Raw genomic sequence first — 18,089 nt, 5'->3', positions numbered from 1 at the left:
GAATAATTGGGACAAGAAAATATCAGATAAAATTTAACATAGAAAAATATGAGATGAAGCATTCCATCAGTTAAAAATGTTTAAATATGGACTAAATGGTGAAGGTTTATAAGTTGCAGAGGAACAGAAGATGGAAGCTATTGGAAAATTCTCATTAACATCTTGTCTTATTAATCTTCGCAACTTTAAAACTTTATTATGAAATATAAACTGAGCAGGAAGGATGGTTACTCGGCACTGCAGTGCTGTCAGTAAGCAGCGTCATTCAGCCCAGCTGGTCCTCTCCCTGTTCCTCTAAAGTTGGAGAACTGGGACATCCTGTCTCCAAACACATCCCACCCTGTTCACACTAAGAATGATGTGAAGATGCCAGCGTTGGACTGGGGTAAGCACAGTAAGAAGTCTCACAACACCAGGTTAAAGTCCAACAGGTTTATTTGGTAGCACAAGCTTTCGGAGTGTCGCTCCTTCTTCAGGTGAGTGAGGAGTTGTGTTCACAAACAGGGCATACATAGACACAAACTCAATTTACAAGATAATGGTTGGAATGCAAGTCTTTACAGGTAATCAAGTCTAAAAGGTACAATGTGAGTGGAGAGAGGGTTAAGCACAGGTTAAAGAGATGTGGATTGTCTCCAGCCAGGACAGTTAGTGAGATTTTGCAAGCCCAGGTAAGTCGTGGGGGTTACAAATAGTGTGACATGAACCCAGAATCCCAAGGTGGAGAACTGGGACATCCTGTCTCCAAACACATCCTTCCCATCCTGTTCACACTGAGAATGTCAGTATTTGGGAGGGGACTGCATCTTGAGTGTGGGCATAAGACTGAGGGTGGAGATAGGGCAGTAGTTTGCAAGGATGAGGGGGTAAAAGTTTTGTTTTTGAGGATGGGATGATGAATGCAGATTTGAGTGCGAGAGGGACAGTAATTCAGGAGAGACGATGGTTAATATCAGTGAACATGGGGAAGTTGTGTGATCAGCAGTTAAATGGAAATAGTGTCAATGGAGCAGGTAGTGTGTCTCATGGACAATGTGAACTGAGTAAGAAGTCTCACAACACCAGGTTAAAGTCCAACAGGTTTATTTAGTAGCACGAGCTTTCGGAGCGCTGCTCCCTCAGCGCTCCGAACGCTCGTGCTACTAATTAAACCTGTTGAACTTTATCCTGGTGTTGTAAAAGAACAAAGAACAATACAGCACAGGAACAGGCCCTTCGGCCCTCCAAGCCCGTGCCGCTTCCTGGTCCAACTAGACCATTCTTTTGTATCCCTCCATTCCCACTCCGTTCATGTGGCTATCTAGATAAGTCTTAAACGTTCCCAGTGTGTCCGCCTCCACCACCTTGCCTGGTAGCGCATTCCAGGCCCCCACCACCCTCTGTTGTGAGACTTCTTATTTTGCCCACCCCAGTGTAATGCCGGCATCTCCACATCAATGTGAACTGAGAGGGGAGGAGGGGAGATAGGAGGGAAACTGGACGAAGATGTGAGTTCAGGATTCAGACAAGGGGGGAACTTTAGAGACAGTTTGTCCTGGTGGGCTGATGGAAGGGAGGGAAGCCACAGAGGCAGCTGATGGGATTGTCTCAATCTTGGTAACAAAGAAGCTCCATGAGTTCCTCACACTTGTTATTGGAGGTGAGGATGGCGGAGATAGGGGAAAGAGAGAGCCCTTCAAAAGGATCGATCATGTGTTCGAGATAATAAAAAGACTCAATTGTGTCCGTTCAGCATCAAGTTGATTTATTTGATTTTGAGGCAGAATATTAAAGCACACAACCAGTCTGGATCAGCAGAAACAGGTCCGACTAAACATGGTTCAGTCCTGGATGTGATTAACAGTGAAATCCTCGTGAACTTTCTGGTGAGTCACGAGGGATGCTGAATCACTGAATCTCATCCCACACTTGGAGCATGTGAATGGCCTCTCCCCAGTGTGAACTCGCTAGTGCGCAGTGAGTTGAGATGACCACCTGAACCCAGTCCCACAATCAGAGCACCTGAACGGTTTCTCATCTGTGTGAACACGTTGATGAGATGTCAGATCCCAGGAGCTTTTATAGCGCTGCCCACAGTCCGGGCATTTAAAAGATCTCTCCTTGGTGTGAACACGCTGATGTCTAAGGAGCTCGGATGAATCAATGAATCTTTTCCCACACTCAGAGCAGATGAATGGTGTCTCCCCGGTTTAACTGAACTGATGTGTTTTCAGCTCAGAGGGGTATCAGAATTCCTTCCCATAGTCCCCACATTTCCACAGTATCTTCCCACTGTTAGTGCGCTTGTGTCTGGACAGGCCAGATGCTTGGCTGAAGCCTCGTCCACACACACAACATGTGAATGGTTTCTCCCCACTGTGTACGGTGCATTTTCCTTCCATGCTCAAAATCCACTGATATTATGGTTACGAGCAATTGTCAACTCTGACAGGTCCTGATGTGATGTTTGGTTTCAGTTTCCCAACTGCAAATCCACCCCTACTAAGATCCTTTGAAAATGATTAAAAACAGAAAAAAGGGAGTGAGAGAGAACCCACAAAAGCTCAGAGGCAGGTTGTGAAATTAAGCTGAATCAATCTAATAATTTGTGGGACAGGCACTAGGAAAACAAAGTGACCATGCAAACGACAGATTGTAAAAATCCGACTGGTTCACTAATGTCTTTCAGGGAAGAGAAACTGTCACCCAGTCTGGAACTATGCAGCGCCCTGGTGTCTGTCACAAGATAGAGAGAGAGGAAGAGAGAAAATTGGAGAAGCAGACTGAGAATGAGAGGGGTTTATATACCTTCAGTTTGACCGGAACCCTGACAGAATCTCCCAAACCCTCAACTTCCACCACCTAGAAAGGTTAGTGTATGTGTACGTATAAACCATCACCAACAAGTTCACCACCAAGTCACACACCGCTCTGACTTGTCAAACCTCTAGTACTGGATGAACAGAACTTCCTTCCATTTAAATATTGGGAGGACTGAAGCCATTGCAATCAGTCCCCACTACAACTATACTTACTAGCCACTGCCTGCATCCCTTTCCATGGCAACTATCTGAGGCTGCACCAGATTGTTCACAACCACGGAGAAATAGGATATGGGGGAGGCAGGGGAGAGGGAGAGCCCTTCAAAAGGAACTAACTTGGTTCAGAGATATTTACAAAGACAGGACACTCTGTATGTAATAGAAAAGATGAGCTTCCAACCACCAAGACTGCCTATTTCCACCTCAGTAATATCGCTGGACGACACCCCAGTCTCAGCTCATCTGCTGCTGAAACTCTCATCCATTCGTTTGTTACCTCCAGACTCAACTATCCAAACGCACTCCCAGCCCTGCTGCACCTTGTCCACTGGACATATGGCGGCCGTGAACTCGGGTCTGTAACTGGGAACAAACAGCTGCAAATGGAGACCGGCAACTTCTTTCTCGGTTTATACAACATCTTTATGAAGCCATTCCGCCCCCACACAGGATCTAGCACAGAGGGTGTCACGGTGACACAATGGTTAGCACTACTGCCTCACAGCGCCAGGGTCCCAGGTTCAATTCCGTCACTGTTTGTGTGGAGTTTGCACGTTCTCCCCATGTCTGCGTGGGTTTCCTCCGGGTGCTACGGTTTCCTCCCACACTTCAAAGATGTGCGTGCGAGTTAGGTTGATTGGCCATGTTAAATTGACTCTCGTGTCAAAGGGATTAGCAGGGTAAATGGATACGGGAATAGGGCCTGGGTGGGATTGCGGTTGGTACAAACTCGATGGGCCGAATGGCGTCCTTCTATACTGTAGGGATTCTATGATCTCTCCCCCCAACGCCTTTATTTAGTCACCGACCTCCCATCCCAAACAGCAGCATCTCCACATCACCACGCATGCTCCAGACGCAGTCCCGCCCTTCGTTCACTGTGATTGGTTGGAGGGCCAGTCGTTCCGCTCGGTCCTCCAGTACCCTCTCTTCCTATTGGTCCGGAGCTGCCGTCAATCAGCCGAAAGGGAGGAAGCAGCAGAGAGAACTGATTGTCTCAATCTTAGTGAGAAAGAAGCTCCAGGCGCACCTCACACTTGTTTTTGGAGCTGAGGATGGAGAGGGAGAGCCCTTCAAACGGAACTAATTTGGTTCAGAGATATTTACAAAAACAGGACACTCTGTATGTAATAGAAAGCTGATTTATTTAATTATACCACAACATTAAGTTTTTAAAGTTTAAAGTTTATTTATTAGTGTCACAAGTAAGTCTTACAATAACACTGCAATGAAGTTACTGTAAAAATCCTCCAGTCACCACACTCCGGTGCCTGTTCAGGCACACGGAGGAAGAATTTAGCACGGCCAATGCACCTAACCAGCACGTCTTTCGGACTGTGGTAGGAAACTGGAGCACCCAGAGGAAACCCGCACAGATACGGGGAGAACGTGCAGACTCCGCACAGACAGTGACCCAAGCTGGGAATCAAACCCAGATCTCTGGCGCTGCGAGGCAGCAGTGCTAACCACTGCACTACCATGTCAATTAAAATCTATATTGGGCTGGAGTTTATTAACATCAGCAGAAACAGACCACAATAAGCATGGTTCAGCCCTCAAAGAACAAAGAAAATTACAGCACAGGAACAGGCCCTTCGGCCCTTCAAGCTTGCACTGACCATGCTGCCCGACTGAACTAAAGCCGCCTACCCTTCTGGGGACCATATCCCTCTATTCCCATCCTAGTCATGTATTTGTCAAGATGCCCCTTAAAAGTCACGATCGTATCTGATTCCATGACCACCCCCGGCAGCGGGTTCCAGGCACCCACCACCGTCTGCGTAAAAAACTTGCCTCGTACAGCTCCTTTAAACCTTGCCCCTTAAACCTGTGCCCCCTAGTAATTGATTCTTCCATCCTGGGAGAAAGCTTCTGACTATCCACTCTGTCCATGCTCCTCATAATCTTTTGGACTTCTATGAGGTCGCCCCTCAACCTCCGTCGTTCCAGTGAGAACAAACCAAGTTTCTCTAACCTCTCCTCATAGCTAATGCACTCCATGCCAGGCAACATCCTGGTAAATCTTTTCTGTACCCTCTCCAAAGCCTCCACATCCTTCTGGTAGTGTGGTGACCAGAATTGAACACTATATTCCAAGTGCGGCCTAACTAAGTTCCTATGAAGCTGCAACGCGATTTGCCAATTTTTAAACTCAATGCCCTGGCTGATGAAGGCAAGCATGCCGCATGCCTCCTTGACTACCTTCTCCACCTGCGTTGCCACTTTCAGTGACCTGTGTACCTGTACACCCAGATCCCTCTGCCTTTCAATACTCTTAAGGGTTCTGCCATTTACTGAATATTTCCTCTTTGTATTAGACCTTCCAAAATGCATTACCTCACATTTGTCCAGATTAAGCTCCATCTGCCATCTCTCCGCCCAAGCCTCCAACCAATCTATATCCTGCTGTACCCTCTGATGGTCCTCATCGCCATCCGCAAATCCACCAACCTTTGTGTCGTCCACAAACTTACTAATCAATCCAGTTACATTTATATATCGTTTATATATATTACAAACAGCAAAGGTCCCAGCACTGATCCCTTGGTGTGATTAACAGCGATATCCGATCACTGTTGTTACTTGTGAACTCACTGGTGTTTCAGCAAGTTTGATGGGTGATTGAATCCCTTCCCACACTCAGGGCAGATGAATGTCTCTTCCCAGTATGAACTCGTTGGTGTGTCAGCAGGTGGGATGTCTGAGTGAATCCCTTCCCACAATGGGAGCAGATGAATGGCCTCTCTCCAGTGTGAACTCGCTTGTGTCTCATCAGGGTGGAAGATTGAGTGAATCCCTTCCCACACTCAGAACAGGTGAACAGCCTCTCCCCAGAGTGAACTCGTTGGTGTACAGTGAGATGACATAACTGCTTGAACCCAGTCCCACACTGAGAACACCTGAAAGGTTTCTCGTCAGTGTGAACACGTTGATGGATCACCAGGTTCCCGGAACTTTTAAAGCACTTCCCACAGTCTGGACATTTAAAAGGTCTCTCGTCAGTGTGAACTCGCTGGTGGGTCAGCAGTTGGGATGACTGAATGAATCCCTTCCCACAGTCAGAGCAGGTGAACGGTCTCTCCCCAGTGTGACTGCGCCAATGTTTCTCCAACGCTGATGGGTAAATGAATCTCTTCCCACAGTCCAAACATTTCCATGGTTTCTCTCCAGTGTGACCGCATTTATGTTTCGCTAGGTCAGATGATTGGCTGAAGCCTCGTCCACATACAGAACACATGTATGATTTCTCCCCACTTTGATTGGTGCTTTTTCCTTCCATGTTCAAAATCCGATAATATTCAGGTTACGATAAACAGATTCTGATGTGATGTTTAGTTTCAGTTTCCTGACTGCAAGTCTTCCCCTTTTAATAACCTGTGAAATTGATTTAAAACAGGAAAAAAGGAGTGAGAGAACCCACAAAAACACAAAGGTCGGTTGTGAAATTTAGCTGAATGAATCTGGTAATTTGTGAGACTGACACAGACACCATTACCTCCAAGTCACACACCATTCTAATTTAACTTTCCGAACGCACTCTCGGCCGGCCTGTAATCCTCCCTGTAATCTTGAGTTCATCCAAAACACTGCTCCTGGTGTGCTTACTCACACCAAATCTTGTTGACCCACCAGGTTAGGAAAGTGGGCAAAGAGGTGGCAGATGGAATACAATGTGGAAAAGTGTGAGGTTATGCACTTTGGAAGGAGGAATGGAGGCACAGACTATTTTCTAAATGGGAAAATGCTTCGGAAATCAGAAACACAAAGGGACTTGGGAGTCATTGTTCAAGATTCTCTTAAGATTAATGTACAGGTTCAGTCGGCAGTTAGGAAGGCAAATGCAATGTTAGCATTCATGTTGAGAGGACTAGAATACAAGAGCAGGGATGTAATTCTGAGGCTGTCTAAGGCTCTGGTCTGACCCCATTTGGAGTATTGTGAGCAGTTTTGGACCCCATGTCGAAGGAAGGATGTGCTGGCCTTGGAAAGGGTCCAGAGGAGGTTCACAAGAATGATCCCTGGAATGAAGAGCTTGTCGTATGAGGAACGGTTGAGGACAATGGGTCTGTACTCGTTGGAGTTTAGAAGGATGAGGGGGGATCTTATTGAAACTTACAGGATACTGCGAGGTCTGGATAGAGTGGACGTGGAGAGGATGTTTCCACTAGTAGGAAAAACTAGAACCAGAAGGCACAACCTCAGGCTGAAGGGACAATCCTTTAAAACAGAGATGAGGAGGAATTTCTTCAGCCAGAGAGTGGTGAATCTGTGGAACTCTTTGCCGCAGAAGGCTGTGGAGGCCGGGTCATTGAGTGTCTTTCAGAGATAGGTTCTTGATTAATAAGGGGATCAGGGGTTATGGGGAAAAGGCAGGAGAATGGGGATGAGAAAAAAATCAGCCATGATTGAATGGCGGAGCAGACTCGATGGGCCGAGTGGCCTAATTCTGCTCCTATGTCTTATGGTCATCCCTGTACTCACTGACCTACAAAGACTCCTGGTTAAGAAACACTAAAATCTTAAACTTCTTATCTGTATTTTTAAATTCCTCCATGGGTTTTCCTCTCTCTGGGGTGGCATGGTGGCACAGTGGTTGGCACTGCCACCTCACAGTGCCAGGGATCCGGGTTTGATTCCCAACTTGGGTCACTGTCTGTGCGGAGTCTGCACGTTCTTTCCGTGTCTGAGTGTGTTTCCCCCCGAGTGCTCCGGTTTCCTCCCACAGTCCAAAAGATGTGCTGGTTAGGTGCATTGGCCATGCTAAATTCTCCCTCAATGCACCCGAACAGGTGCCATAGTATGGCGACTAGAGGATTTTCACAGTAACTTCATTATAGTGTTAATGTAGGCTGACTTGTGACTAATAAATAAACTTTAACTTTTATAATCTCTTCCAACCTCACATCCCTCTAAGATATCTGTGTTTCTTCTAATTCTCACCTCCTGAACATTTGTGAGTCTAATTTCCTGCTATTGGTAGCCATTCTGCCAGTTTTTTGACAAATGTTGCTTTGTACCATTTCTGTGAAAGGCCTTGGAACACTGTCTTACATTAAAAATGTGGTAGAAGAACAAGTTGTTGTTGTTGATTTGGACATTGTTAGATATCATTGTTCCTTCATCATCACTGGGTGAAAAACCTGTAACTCCTCACCTAACAGCATTGTGGGAACATCTTCATCACAAGGACAGTTCAAGGCCAAACATCATCTTCTCCACAGGCAACGTCATAGAGTCATAGACGTTTACAGCATGGAAACAGGCCCTTCGGCCCAACTTGTCCATGCCGCCCTTTTTTTAAAAAACCACTCAGCTAATCCCAATTGCCCGCATTTGGCCCATATGCCTCTATACCCATCTTACCCATGTAACTATCTAAATGCTTTTTAAAAGACAAAATTGTACCTGCCTCTACTACTACCTCTGGCAGCTTGTTCCAGACACTCACCACCCTCTGTGTGAAAAAATTGCCCCTCTGGACACTTTTGTATCTCTGCCCTCTTAACTTAAACCTATGCCCTCTAGTTTTAGACTCCCCTACCTTTGGGAAAAGATATTGACTATCTAGCCGATCTGTGCCCCTCATTATTTTATAGACTTCTGTAAGATCACCCCTCAGCCTCCTACGCTCCAGAGAAAAAAGTCCCAGTCCATCCAGCCTCTCCTTATAACTCAATCCATCAAGTCCCGGTAGCATCCTAGTAAATCTTTACTGCACTCTTTCTAGTGTTTGATAATATGTTGCTGGTATCTGTAGAAAAATAAATCGACTTAATAGCTCATACTGTTCAAAATGAATTAAAATGATGCTGAATTTGATGGTCATATAAAGTCTGAAACAGAAGAGAAATGGACTTTAGAGCAGGAAATACAATTCCTGACTATGAAAGATACTGTGGAAAATAAAGCTGGTAAGCTATGGTCAAGGGATAGACAGCTGTGGAAACCTCATTTACACACTTTAAGATACAGAACAGTCTAAAATACAATAATTATTATAGACAACGGGAGTTAGACAATAGCAGAGAGGTGATCAGGGAGGGCAGAAGTGAAACACAACAATGGATGGATATGGATTCAGATCCACAGTAAAGGAGTCAGAACAGTCCCAGAGACATGGAACCTCTCATAGATAACAGAGCACAGCACTAAAAGCTCTAAGTTATAGATGAATAATCGAAAATGCTCTCCCCTGAAACAAGTTCACTGTTTTCAGTTTTAGAATCTTCTGCTGGAAAGATATCAGAAGCACTGGAGTCAGTGAGAGAAATCTCCCAGTTGAGGAAATTCCTGGGAGCAGGGGTGATGCAATTGTGCAATAGTCACTGTGTGGCGATGTCACAGACACGGGCACAGAACACTTCGGTCTGTTCCAAACAGAGATCACCACACATTAGAGAGGATGGGAGGGTGCTGAGGGTGTGCAGAGGACATTTACCAGAACGGCTTGAGGGAATTTAGTTGCATATTATGTTGGATTAACTGGGATTGTTTTCCTTGGAGCAAAATCGATTTAGGGGAACTTTGCTCGAGGCGTACAAGTTCACGTTAGGTTTATCTAAGATAAAGAAATTCTGTCCCTATTACCTGACTGTAAACAGTAACGAGCAAAATCTGCAGGGAGGATGTGTGGAAGAGATTTTACACCGTAAATGGTAATGACCTGAAATTCAATACTTACACTCAGTGGCCTATAATATCTAGGTCCTGATAATTCAAGTGACTGTCAAATAATAACGTGAAACCAAAAGAGAAAATGCTGGAAAATCTCAGCAGGTCTGGCAGCATCTGTAAGGAGAGAAAAGAGCTGACGTTTTGAGTCCAGATGACCCTTTGTCAAAGCTACAATATTTCTTTGACAAAGGGTCGTCTGGACTCGAAACGTCAGCTCTTTTCTCTCCTGACAGATGCTGCCAGACCTGCTGAGATTTTCCAGCATTTTCTCTTTTGATTTCAGATTCCAGCATCCGCAGTAATTTGCTTTTATTTTTAATAATAACGTGATGTTTGTTTTAAATTTCCCGTCTGCAAATAAAATTACTAAAATTGAGCAGAGACAAACATTTCCCTTGGTTTGAGTTTTATGTAAATGCTCCCCTTCTAATTCCCCCTTAAAAGGGGATTCCAAAAGCCGTCAGTGTGAGTCAAGGATAGACAATCACAATCTTCTCTTCTCCTGCTGCCTGGAGCAGGATTAGCATGCATGCGCCCTGCTGCCCGTTGCCCCTATAAAAATGATGTGGAGATGCGGGCGTTGGACTGGGGTGGGCACAGTAAGAAGCCTCACAACACCAGGTTATAGAATCATCGAATCATAGAAACCCTACAGTGCAGAATGAGGCCATCTGGCCCATCGAGTCTGCACCGACTACAATCCCACCCAGGCCCTCCCCCCATATCCCTACATATTTACCCGCTAATCCCTCTAACCTACGCATCTCAGGACACAAAGGGGCAATTTTAGCATGGCCAATCAACCTAACCCACACATCTTTGGACTGTGGGAGGAAACCGGAGCACCCGGAGAAAACCCACGCAGACACGAGGAGGATGTGCAAACTCCACACAGTGACCCAAGCCGGGAATGGAACCCAGGTCCCTGGAGCTGTGAAGCAGCATTGCTAACCACTAAGCCACCGTGCCGACCCAAAAGGTTAAATTCCACTATAAAGCCCCTATAAAGGTGGTAGCCGTTAACCCGGGTCTGGCGAAAGGAGAAATCCAGACTTTTCCCTCCCGTTCTCTGCAAACACAAGACCAGGAATTTGTTCTTTTGGGGTGTGCGATCTGCACTGTGTCTTTATGAAGCCTCCGTGCCCACTCCGCTGGCTCGATTCTTCCTCACCCACCCACGAACTCTGTTACTTTTCTCCACATTCACTCACCCACTCTTAGCAGCTTCAGTCACAGAGCAGCACCGCGCATGCTCATGGCCAAGACCGCAATGCGCACGCTCCAGGCTCAGTCCGTACTGCGCATGTTCAGGGCAGTGTTGTTGCGGAAAGGACACATTCTCATCCCGATGAATGCTGGGTGACGGCTCCGCCAATGATAGCAATACTCCCACCATATGGGCTGGAAATGATAATACGGTGGATGCAATTGGAGCAAAATATCAAACTGTTGATTCAATTGGTACCGAGACCAATTTGATCTCACCTGCATCATAATTATCTCCTGCATAAAATGAACTGTCGAACAAGCCCCCACATTTTGAGAAAAAGCAAAATATGGATGTTGGAATCTGAAACAAAAACAGAAAATGCTGGAAAATCTCAGCAGGTCTGAAAGAATCTGTGGAGAGAGAATATGGCTCTGACGAAGGGTCATCCAGAGTCGAAACGTTGGCTCTAATCCCTCTCCACCAATGCTGTCAGACCCGCTGAGATTTTCCAGCATTTTCTCTTTTTGCCCCTGTGGTAAACCACTGTTAGCTTATTACCTGTATATGTGACATGCCTGGACACATCCCTGCCAGCCCTACCCGAGACTCCTCCCCCCCGGTCCAGGTGTGAAGGCGACTGCTCCCCACGCTCCGCCACCCCCCCCCCCCCCCCCCCCCCGCCCCTGCCTCAGTCTGGGCCAGTTCATCGGCATGGGTGTGCTCCAAGTCTTTTGCTAATAAAAGCCTATTTGTTCTTGCATACAAACGAGTCTTTGCTCGATTGATGGTGCATCAGCCCCACAGTTAGATCTGAACTCAGTGGAGTCTCAGCAGATGGGATGACCTAGTGATATTTTTTCATTACAGATGTGACATTTAAATATTGTCTTTCCAGCAGCAATGCCCTCAGTGTGTGGAAGAAATCATTTTAAATTTGGAGAGTTTCGAGGTGCGCAGGTTGAATAAATCCCTTCATAGACTTGAAGTATCTGAATGGTCTCACACCAGTGGTTCGATTCCTGGCTTGGGTCACTGTCTGTGTGGAGTTTGCACATTCTCCTCGTGTCTGCGTGGGTTTCCTCCGGGTGCTCCGGTTTCCTCCCACCGTCCAAAGATGTGCCGGTTAGGTTGATTGGCCATGCTAAAATTGCCCCTTCGAGTCCTGAGATGTCTAGGTTAGAGGGATTAGTGGGTGGGATATGGGGATAGGGCCTGGGTGGGATTGTGGTCGGTGCAGACTCGATGGGCCGAAGGGCCTTTTTCTGCACTGTAGGGTATCGATCTATCTAGACCAGTGTTGCTGTGTCAGCTATTGGGTCAATAGGGTGAACCCCTTTCCATTTTCAGCGGGTGAACAACTTATTGACAATGTAAGTTTATAGATATGTTTTCAGCTCAGACATGGATCTCAATCTTTTCTGGTAATCGGTCCCACATTCTTATGGGTGGCATGGTGACACAATGGTTAGCACTGCTGCCTCACAGCGCCAGGGACCTGGGTTTGATTCCCAGCTTGGTCACTCTCTGTGTGGAGTCTGAACGTTCTCCCCATATCTGTGTGGGGTTCATCTGGGTGACCTGGCTTCACCCCTCAAGTCTGAAAGACGTGCTGGTTAGGTGCATTGGGGGCCATGCTAAATTCTCTTTCAGTGTACCTGAATAGGTGCTGCAGTGTGGTGACTAGAGGATTTACACAGTAACTTCATTGCAGTGTCAATGTAAGCCTACTTGTGATAATAATAAATAATCTTTAAACTTACCACTAGTTAGTTATTTTACAAAGCATAAAATGCTAAAATTCTCAGCAGATTTGAGAGTATCCGTGGAGAGAGAAACTTAGTTTTCACTTCTGTCTGTGACATTTCATCAGAACGACACTCTTTCAGTTCAGATTTGAAATGTTAAATTCAGTCTGTCGTTCGATGATGCCAGTGACATTGCTTCAAAATACTTTGTTGGCTTTGAAGGTCCTTCCATTGTCTTGAGTTGGTGAAAGGCTCTGTTTAAATGTACATCTTTATTTTCTTTATTTCTCTCTGTCAACATAAATTAGCAATCATTTGGAATGATGAAATGGTCCTTGCACTGTCTACCTCACTCAATGTCTTTATTTGTCTCTCTTTATCTCTGTATATCAGTCTCGCTCTCTTTCACTCTCTCAGTCTCTCTATCTGTGTCTCTATCGAATGCTTGGTGACCACCCCACCATTGAAAGCAATATTGTAGAATGGAACCCTGTGTCCTGCAATCAGAATAAGATGAGTGTCATATCATCAAGATGTAAAATTGTTGAATCAATTGAAGTGCCAAGCAAATTGCTCTGGTCTCCTCCCTAACTCTAAGCTGCATATAATTCCCATCAAATCAAATTCCTGCAGTTAGATCTGAATTCAGTGTACTCTGATTGTCCCGAAACTGATATTTGCTTTGAATTTCTGATGTGTAGTAACGAGAATTCTTTCAATGTCTCAGATCAGTTAATTGCACTGATAATATCACAGTCAATGTTCCAGCATCTTGACTGCCTCTGCTCAGTCCATTGTTCAGCCGTCATTCCCCTCTAATTCCAACTCCCAAAGATTTCCTGAAGATTCACAAAACTGGGGTTTTCTGGTGTGATTCATTCTCCATTTTCCCATCTGCCAACTGACAATATTTTCCACAATCTTCTCTCAATCCTCCGCCTTGTATCATGTCCTGGCTGAGGAAATTCAGTTTTGTGGGGAGATTGTAGAGTCTGGGATTGTTCTCTTTGGAGCAACAAAGGTTCAGCAGAGATTTCGTGGATCTGTTCAATATTATGGGGGTGGGTACGGGAGGTTTGATAGAAGATAAGGAGAAATTGTTTCCATTGATGAACGTCAGAGACCAGAGACTGGGATTAAAGATAATTAAAGAAAGGCAAACTTGCATTTATGTTGCGCCTTCGCCAACGAGCAGACCTCACAATGGGCGTTCCAACCAACAAACGGCTGTTGTTATAATGTTGGAAACATCCAATCACTAAAAGGGGCACATGGATTTGAACCACGGACATCTTGATCTGCAGTCAAATGCTCTACCACTGAGCTATACCCCCTCATGTACAGGCCCCGCATATTTTGTCTCTTAGCAGCACCCCCATTGTCGCTTAATCAATCCAGCTTTCCAACCTATCACAAGACCATTTGTTCTTTCCTCCTCCCCGTCCCTCTATTTTCCTTGCCTCTGAACTTGTCTGTGAACCATCAAATCTCTAAATTCTTCTAGTTTGCATGAAAGGGTCAGCGACCTGAAGCACCCACTCTGTTTCCCTTGCCATTGGGCTGTTTGACCTGCTGAGTGTTTTGAACATTTTCTGTTTTGAGGTGGGATTTGCAGCCTCTGCAGAATCTTGGTTTTGGGTCGAGGTGGATCAGTTTAATCTGAGCCTTACCTGTTCAGATAGTTAAAGGGCAGAGATTTTAAATAATAAGACACCCGAATATGTCATCCTCTTTGACACGAAGTGAAAGGAAATGAGAATTAGTCATTTCATTAAAAAAATATTAATGCAATATGCATTTCGTGGTCAAGGCCAGCATTTCTTGGCCATCCCTATTTTCCCTTGGACTGAGAATTTTGCTGGGTTATTTCTGAGGGCAGTTAGGAGTGAGTCGCATTGCAGTTGTTGTGGAGTCCCATATTGGCCAGATTCGATAAGGATGATAGATTTCATTCTGTAAAGTGGAGAAAAATAAGTGGAGCGAGGAACAGGCTAAATTTTCCGATGAGTGATATTTGCTGAGATGTGACATTCGGTAGAATTTTACATTTGTCACTTCCAATCAGTGATGAATGGCTGCGGTATGCTAACTTGTAAGTTTCACAGGAGCTACGGTAATGAGTTTGGTGTGTTTTGAAGATTGAAGTTTCCACTATTTTTCCTCACTTCCAATTCATGCCCCAGCTAACATCAAACGGCGCTGCAACTGGTACTCAGTCATGCAGAAATTACAAAATTTATCCCTCATTATGCAGTTCACAAGAGCACTGGTCCCAGAATGGTTCAGGTGTAAACCATCCCAATGGCACAGACCCCACTTTCCCCAGTACTGGTGCCAGTCACTCACAAACTGGAATCCACTTCTCCCACACGAATCGTTGAGCCACAGATTCATCTCTCTAAATAAGGTACTCTACCTGTACCCAGTTAATAACCCAACGAATTACAATGCTTATTTCTAAAATTAGTGACTCCTGCATCAGATTCGCTGTGCAAAGCATCTTTCCAAGTTCTTCCTCTGTCATTGGGACTGATGTCCGGAACCTGGCACCGGGGAGATAACACAGTCGTCTGCTCCTTTGCCCTTTGCTGCAGAGAACAGTGTCAATCCCTTTCCCTATACTGTCCATACTACCAGTATGTTTCTCTTTGCACCCCCAACCCCTGCAGCCCCAGTCGCATTCAAACCAGCTGAGAAAACATCACAGCCATTGGACAACTGCAGATTCTGAAACTCCTTTGTGTCCCTTCACCTGCCTGACTCGCAGGTGAACATCACACCCTCTTGTCCCTGACCATTGATCACATTAGAAGACTCTAACCTCAGTAGTGTGACTGCCTCCTGGTACAAAACATCTGGGTAGCTTTTCCAATCCCTGATGTGTTGCAGTGTCTGCAGGTCAGTCTCCCGCTCGATGACTCTGAACCAAAGCTCCTCAAGCTGCAGACACTTACTGCATACGCGTTGACCAGGATTACACTGGCATTCCACAGCTCCCACATGACACTGACTCAGATGAAGAGATATTAGCTCGGATGATCAAAAAGTTGAGTGTTAAGGAGTCTCTTAAAGGAGGACAGCGAGGTCTAAAGAACAAAGAACAATACAGCACAGGAACAGGCCCTTGGGCCCTCCAAGCCTGCAGCGATCATGTGTTCCGAACTAGACCATCCGTTTGTATCCCTCTATTCCCAGTCTGCTCATGTGGCTATCTAGATAAGTCTTAAACGATCCCAGCGTGTCCGCCTCAATCACCTTGCTTGGGAGTGCATTCCAGGCCCCCACCACCCTCTGTGTAAAATATCTGTATTGAACCTTGCCCCCCTTACCTTGAACTTGTGACCCCTTGTGTTTGTCATTTCTGACCTGGGAAAAAGCTTCCAACTGTTCACCCTATCGATGCCCTTCATAATTTTATAAACTTCTATTAGGTCGCCCCTCAACCTCCATCTCTCCAGGGAGTGCAACCCCAGTTTACTCAATCTCACCTCATAGCTAATACCATCCATGCCAGGCAATATCCTGGTAAACCTTTTCTGCACTCTCTCCAAAGCCTCAACGTCCTTCTGGTAGTGTGGGGACCAGAACTGGACGCAGTATTCCAGATGTGGCCTAACGAATGTTCTATCTAACTGCAACATCATATGGCAACTTTTATACTTTATGCCCCGTCCAATAAAGGCAAGCATGCCATATGCCTTCTTCACCACCTTTTCCACCTGTGCTGCCACCTTTAAGGATCTGTGGACTTGCACACCCAGATCCCTCTGTGTGTCTATACTCCTGATGGTTCTGCCATTTATTGTCTAGCTCCCCCTTACATTAGATCTACCGAAATGCATCACTTCGCATTTATCTGGATTAAATTCCATCTGCCATTTCTCCACCCAATTTTCCAGCCTATCTATATCCTGCTGTATTCTTTGACAATGTTCATCACTATCCGCAACTCCAGCAATCTTTGTGTCATCCGCAAACTTACTAATCAGACCAGCTACATCTTCTTCCAAATCATTTGTATATATCACAAACAGCAGAGGTCCTAGTACAGAGCCCTGCGGAACACCACTAGTCACAGACCTCCAATCAGAAAAAGACCCCTCCACTGCTACCCTCTGTCTTCTATGGCCAAGCCAGTTCTGTACCCATCTAGCCAGTTCACCTCTGATCCCGTGAGATTTAACCTTTTGCACCAGCCTGCCATGAGGGACCTTGTCAAAAGAGTGAGTACAAAGAGCTTGGAAGGAAGTTAAAAAGCAGGACCCCGAGGGTAGTAATCTCAGGATTGCTACCTGAGCCACATGCCAGTGAGGGCAGGAGTAGGATGCTTGGGCGGATAAACACATGGCTGAGGAACTGGTGCAGGGGGCAGGGTTTCCAATTCTTGGATCATTGGGACCTCTTTTGGGGCAGGTGGGACCTGTACAAGAGAGACGGGTTACACCTAAACTACAAGGGGACCAATATACTTGCAGGGAGATTTGCTAGTGTTATTGGGGAGCGTTTAAACTAGATTTGCAGGGGGGTGGGAACCAGAGTGCCAGAGCAGATAGTGGAGCAGGGGTAAAAAGACAGGTTAGTTCAAGCAAAATCACAAATGGAAGGGTAGAGTGTGGTGGAAATAATTTTTTGAGGTGTGTCTATTTCAATGCCAGGAGTATTGTGGGGAAGGCAGATGAGCTGAAGGCGTGGATAGACACATGGAAATATGACATTATAGCCATTAGTGAAACTTGGCTACAGGAGGGGCAGGACTGGCAGCTCAATGTTCCAGGGTTCCAATGTTTCAGGCGGGATAGAGGCAGAGGGATAAAAGGTGGGGGGGGGGGGGGGGGGGGGGGGTGGCATTGTTGGCCAGGGAAAATGTTACAGCGGTACTCAGGCAGGATAGATTAGGGAGCTTGTCTACAGAGGCCCTATGGGTGGAGCTGAGAAACAGGAAATGTATGACAACATTAATGGGCTTGTGTTATAGACCACCCAATAGTCAGCGAGAATTGGAGGAGCAAATCAGCGGAGAGATAGCTGACAACTGCAAGAAACACAAAGTTGTGATAGTAGGGGATTTTAATTTTCCCCATATAGATTGGGACTCGCATACTGTTAAAGTTTTAGACGGGGTAGAGTTTGTAAAATGTGTTCAGGAGAATTTTCTACATCAGTATATAGAGGTGCCAACTAGAGAGGATGTGATATTGGATCTCCTATTGGGAAATGAGCTCGGGCAGGTGATAGATGTGAGTGTGAGGGAACACTTTGGATCCAGTGATCATAATGCCATTAGTTTCAACCTGATCGTGGATAAGGATAGATCTGGTCCTCGGGTTGAAGTTCTGAACTGGAAAAAGGCCAAATTTGATTAAATGAGAAGGGATCTGGGAAGTGTGGATTGGCACAGGCTGTTCTCTGGTAAGGATGTAAATGGAAAGTGGGAGGCCT

General features: G+C 45.8%; 2 protein-coding genes and 1 non-coding gene across 3 annotated transcripts in view; 1 reads left to right on the top strand and 2 right to left on the bottom strand.

Moving 5' to 3' along the window:
• The window catches only part of LOC144481854 (uncharacterized), a 302,744-nt gene that overhangs the window by 17,998 nt on the left and 266,657 nt on the right, over positions 1-18,089 (top strand). The gene's annotated exons all lie outside the window — the stretch shown is intronic.
• LOC144481856 (uncharacterized) overlaps positions 4,223-18,089 on the bottom strand; it is a 30,603-nt gene continuing 16,736 nt past the window's right edge. The window contains exons 6-9 of the mRNA XM_078201006.1: positions 11,181-11,265; positions 10,907-11,096; positions 8,807-8,854; positions 4,223-6,325 (exon numbers count right to left, since the gene is read on the bottom strand). Coding sequence (XP_078057132.1) covers positions 5,623-6,325; positions 8,807-8,854; positions 10,907-11,096; positions 11,181-11,265 — 1,026 coding nt within the window. The 3' untranslated portion in view covers positions 4,223-5,622. The remainder of the gene's footprint in view (positions 6,326-8,806; positions 8,855-10,906; positions 11,097-11,180; positions 11,266-18,089) is intronic.
• On the bottom strand, positions 13,913-13,984 carry trnac-gca (transfer RNA cysteine (anticodon GCA)). The gene has a single exon. It is a non-coding gene; the product is annotated as a tRNA-Cys (tRNA).

This window comes from Mustelus asterias, chromosome X (genome assembly GCF_964213995.1).
Source record: "Mustelus asterias chromosome X, sMusAst1.hap1.1, whole genome shotgun sequence".
Taxonomy (NCBI): domain Eukaryota; kingdom Metazoa; phylum Chordata; class Chondrichthyes; order Carcharhiniformes; family Triakidae; genus Mustelus; species Mustelus asterias.
The sequence above is the reverse complement of the archived record's forward strand: the minus strand, read 5'-3'. Positions and strand labels throughout refer to the sequence as shown.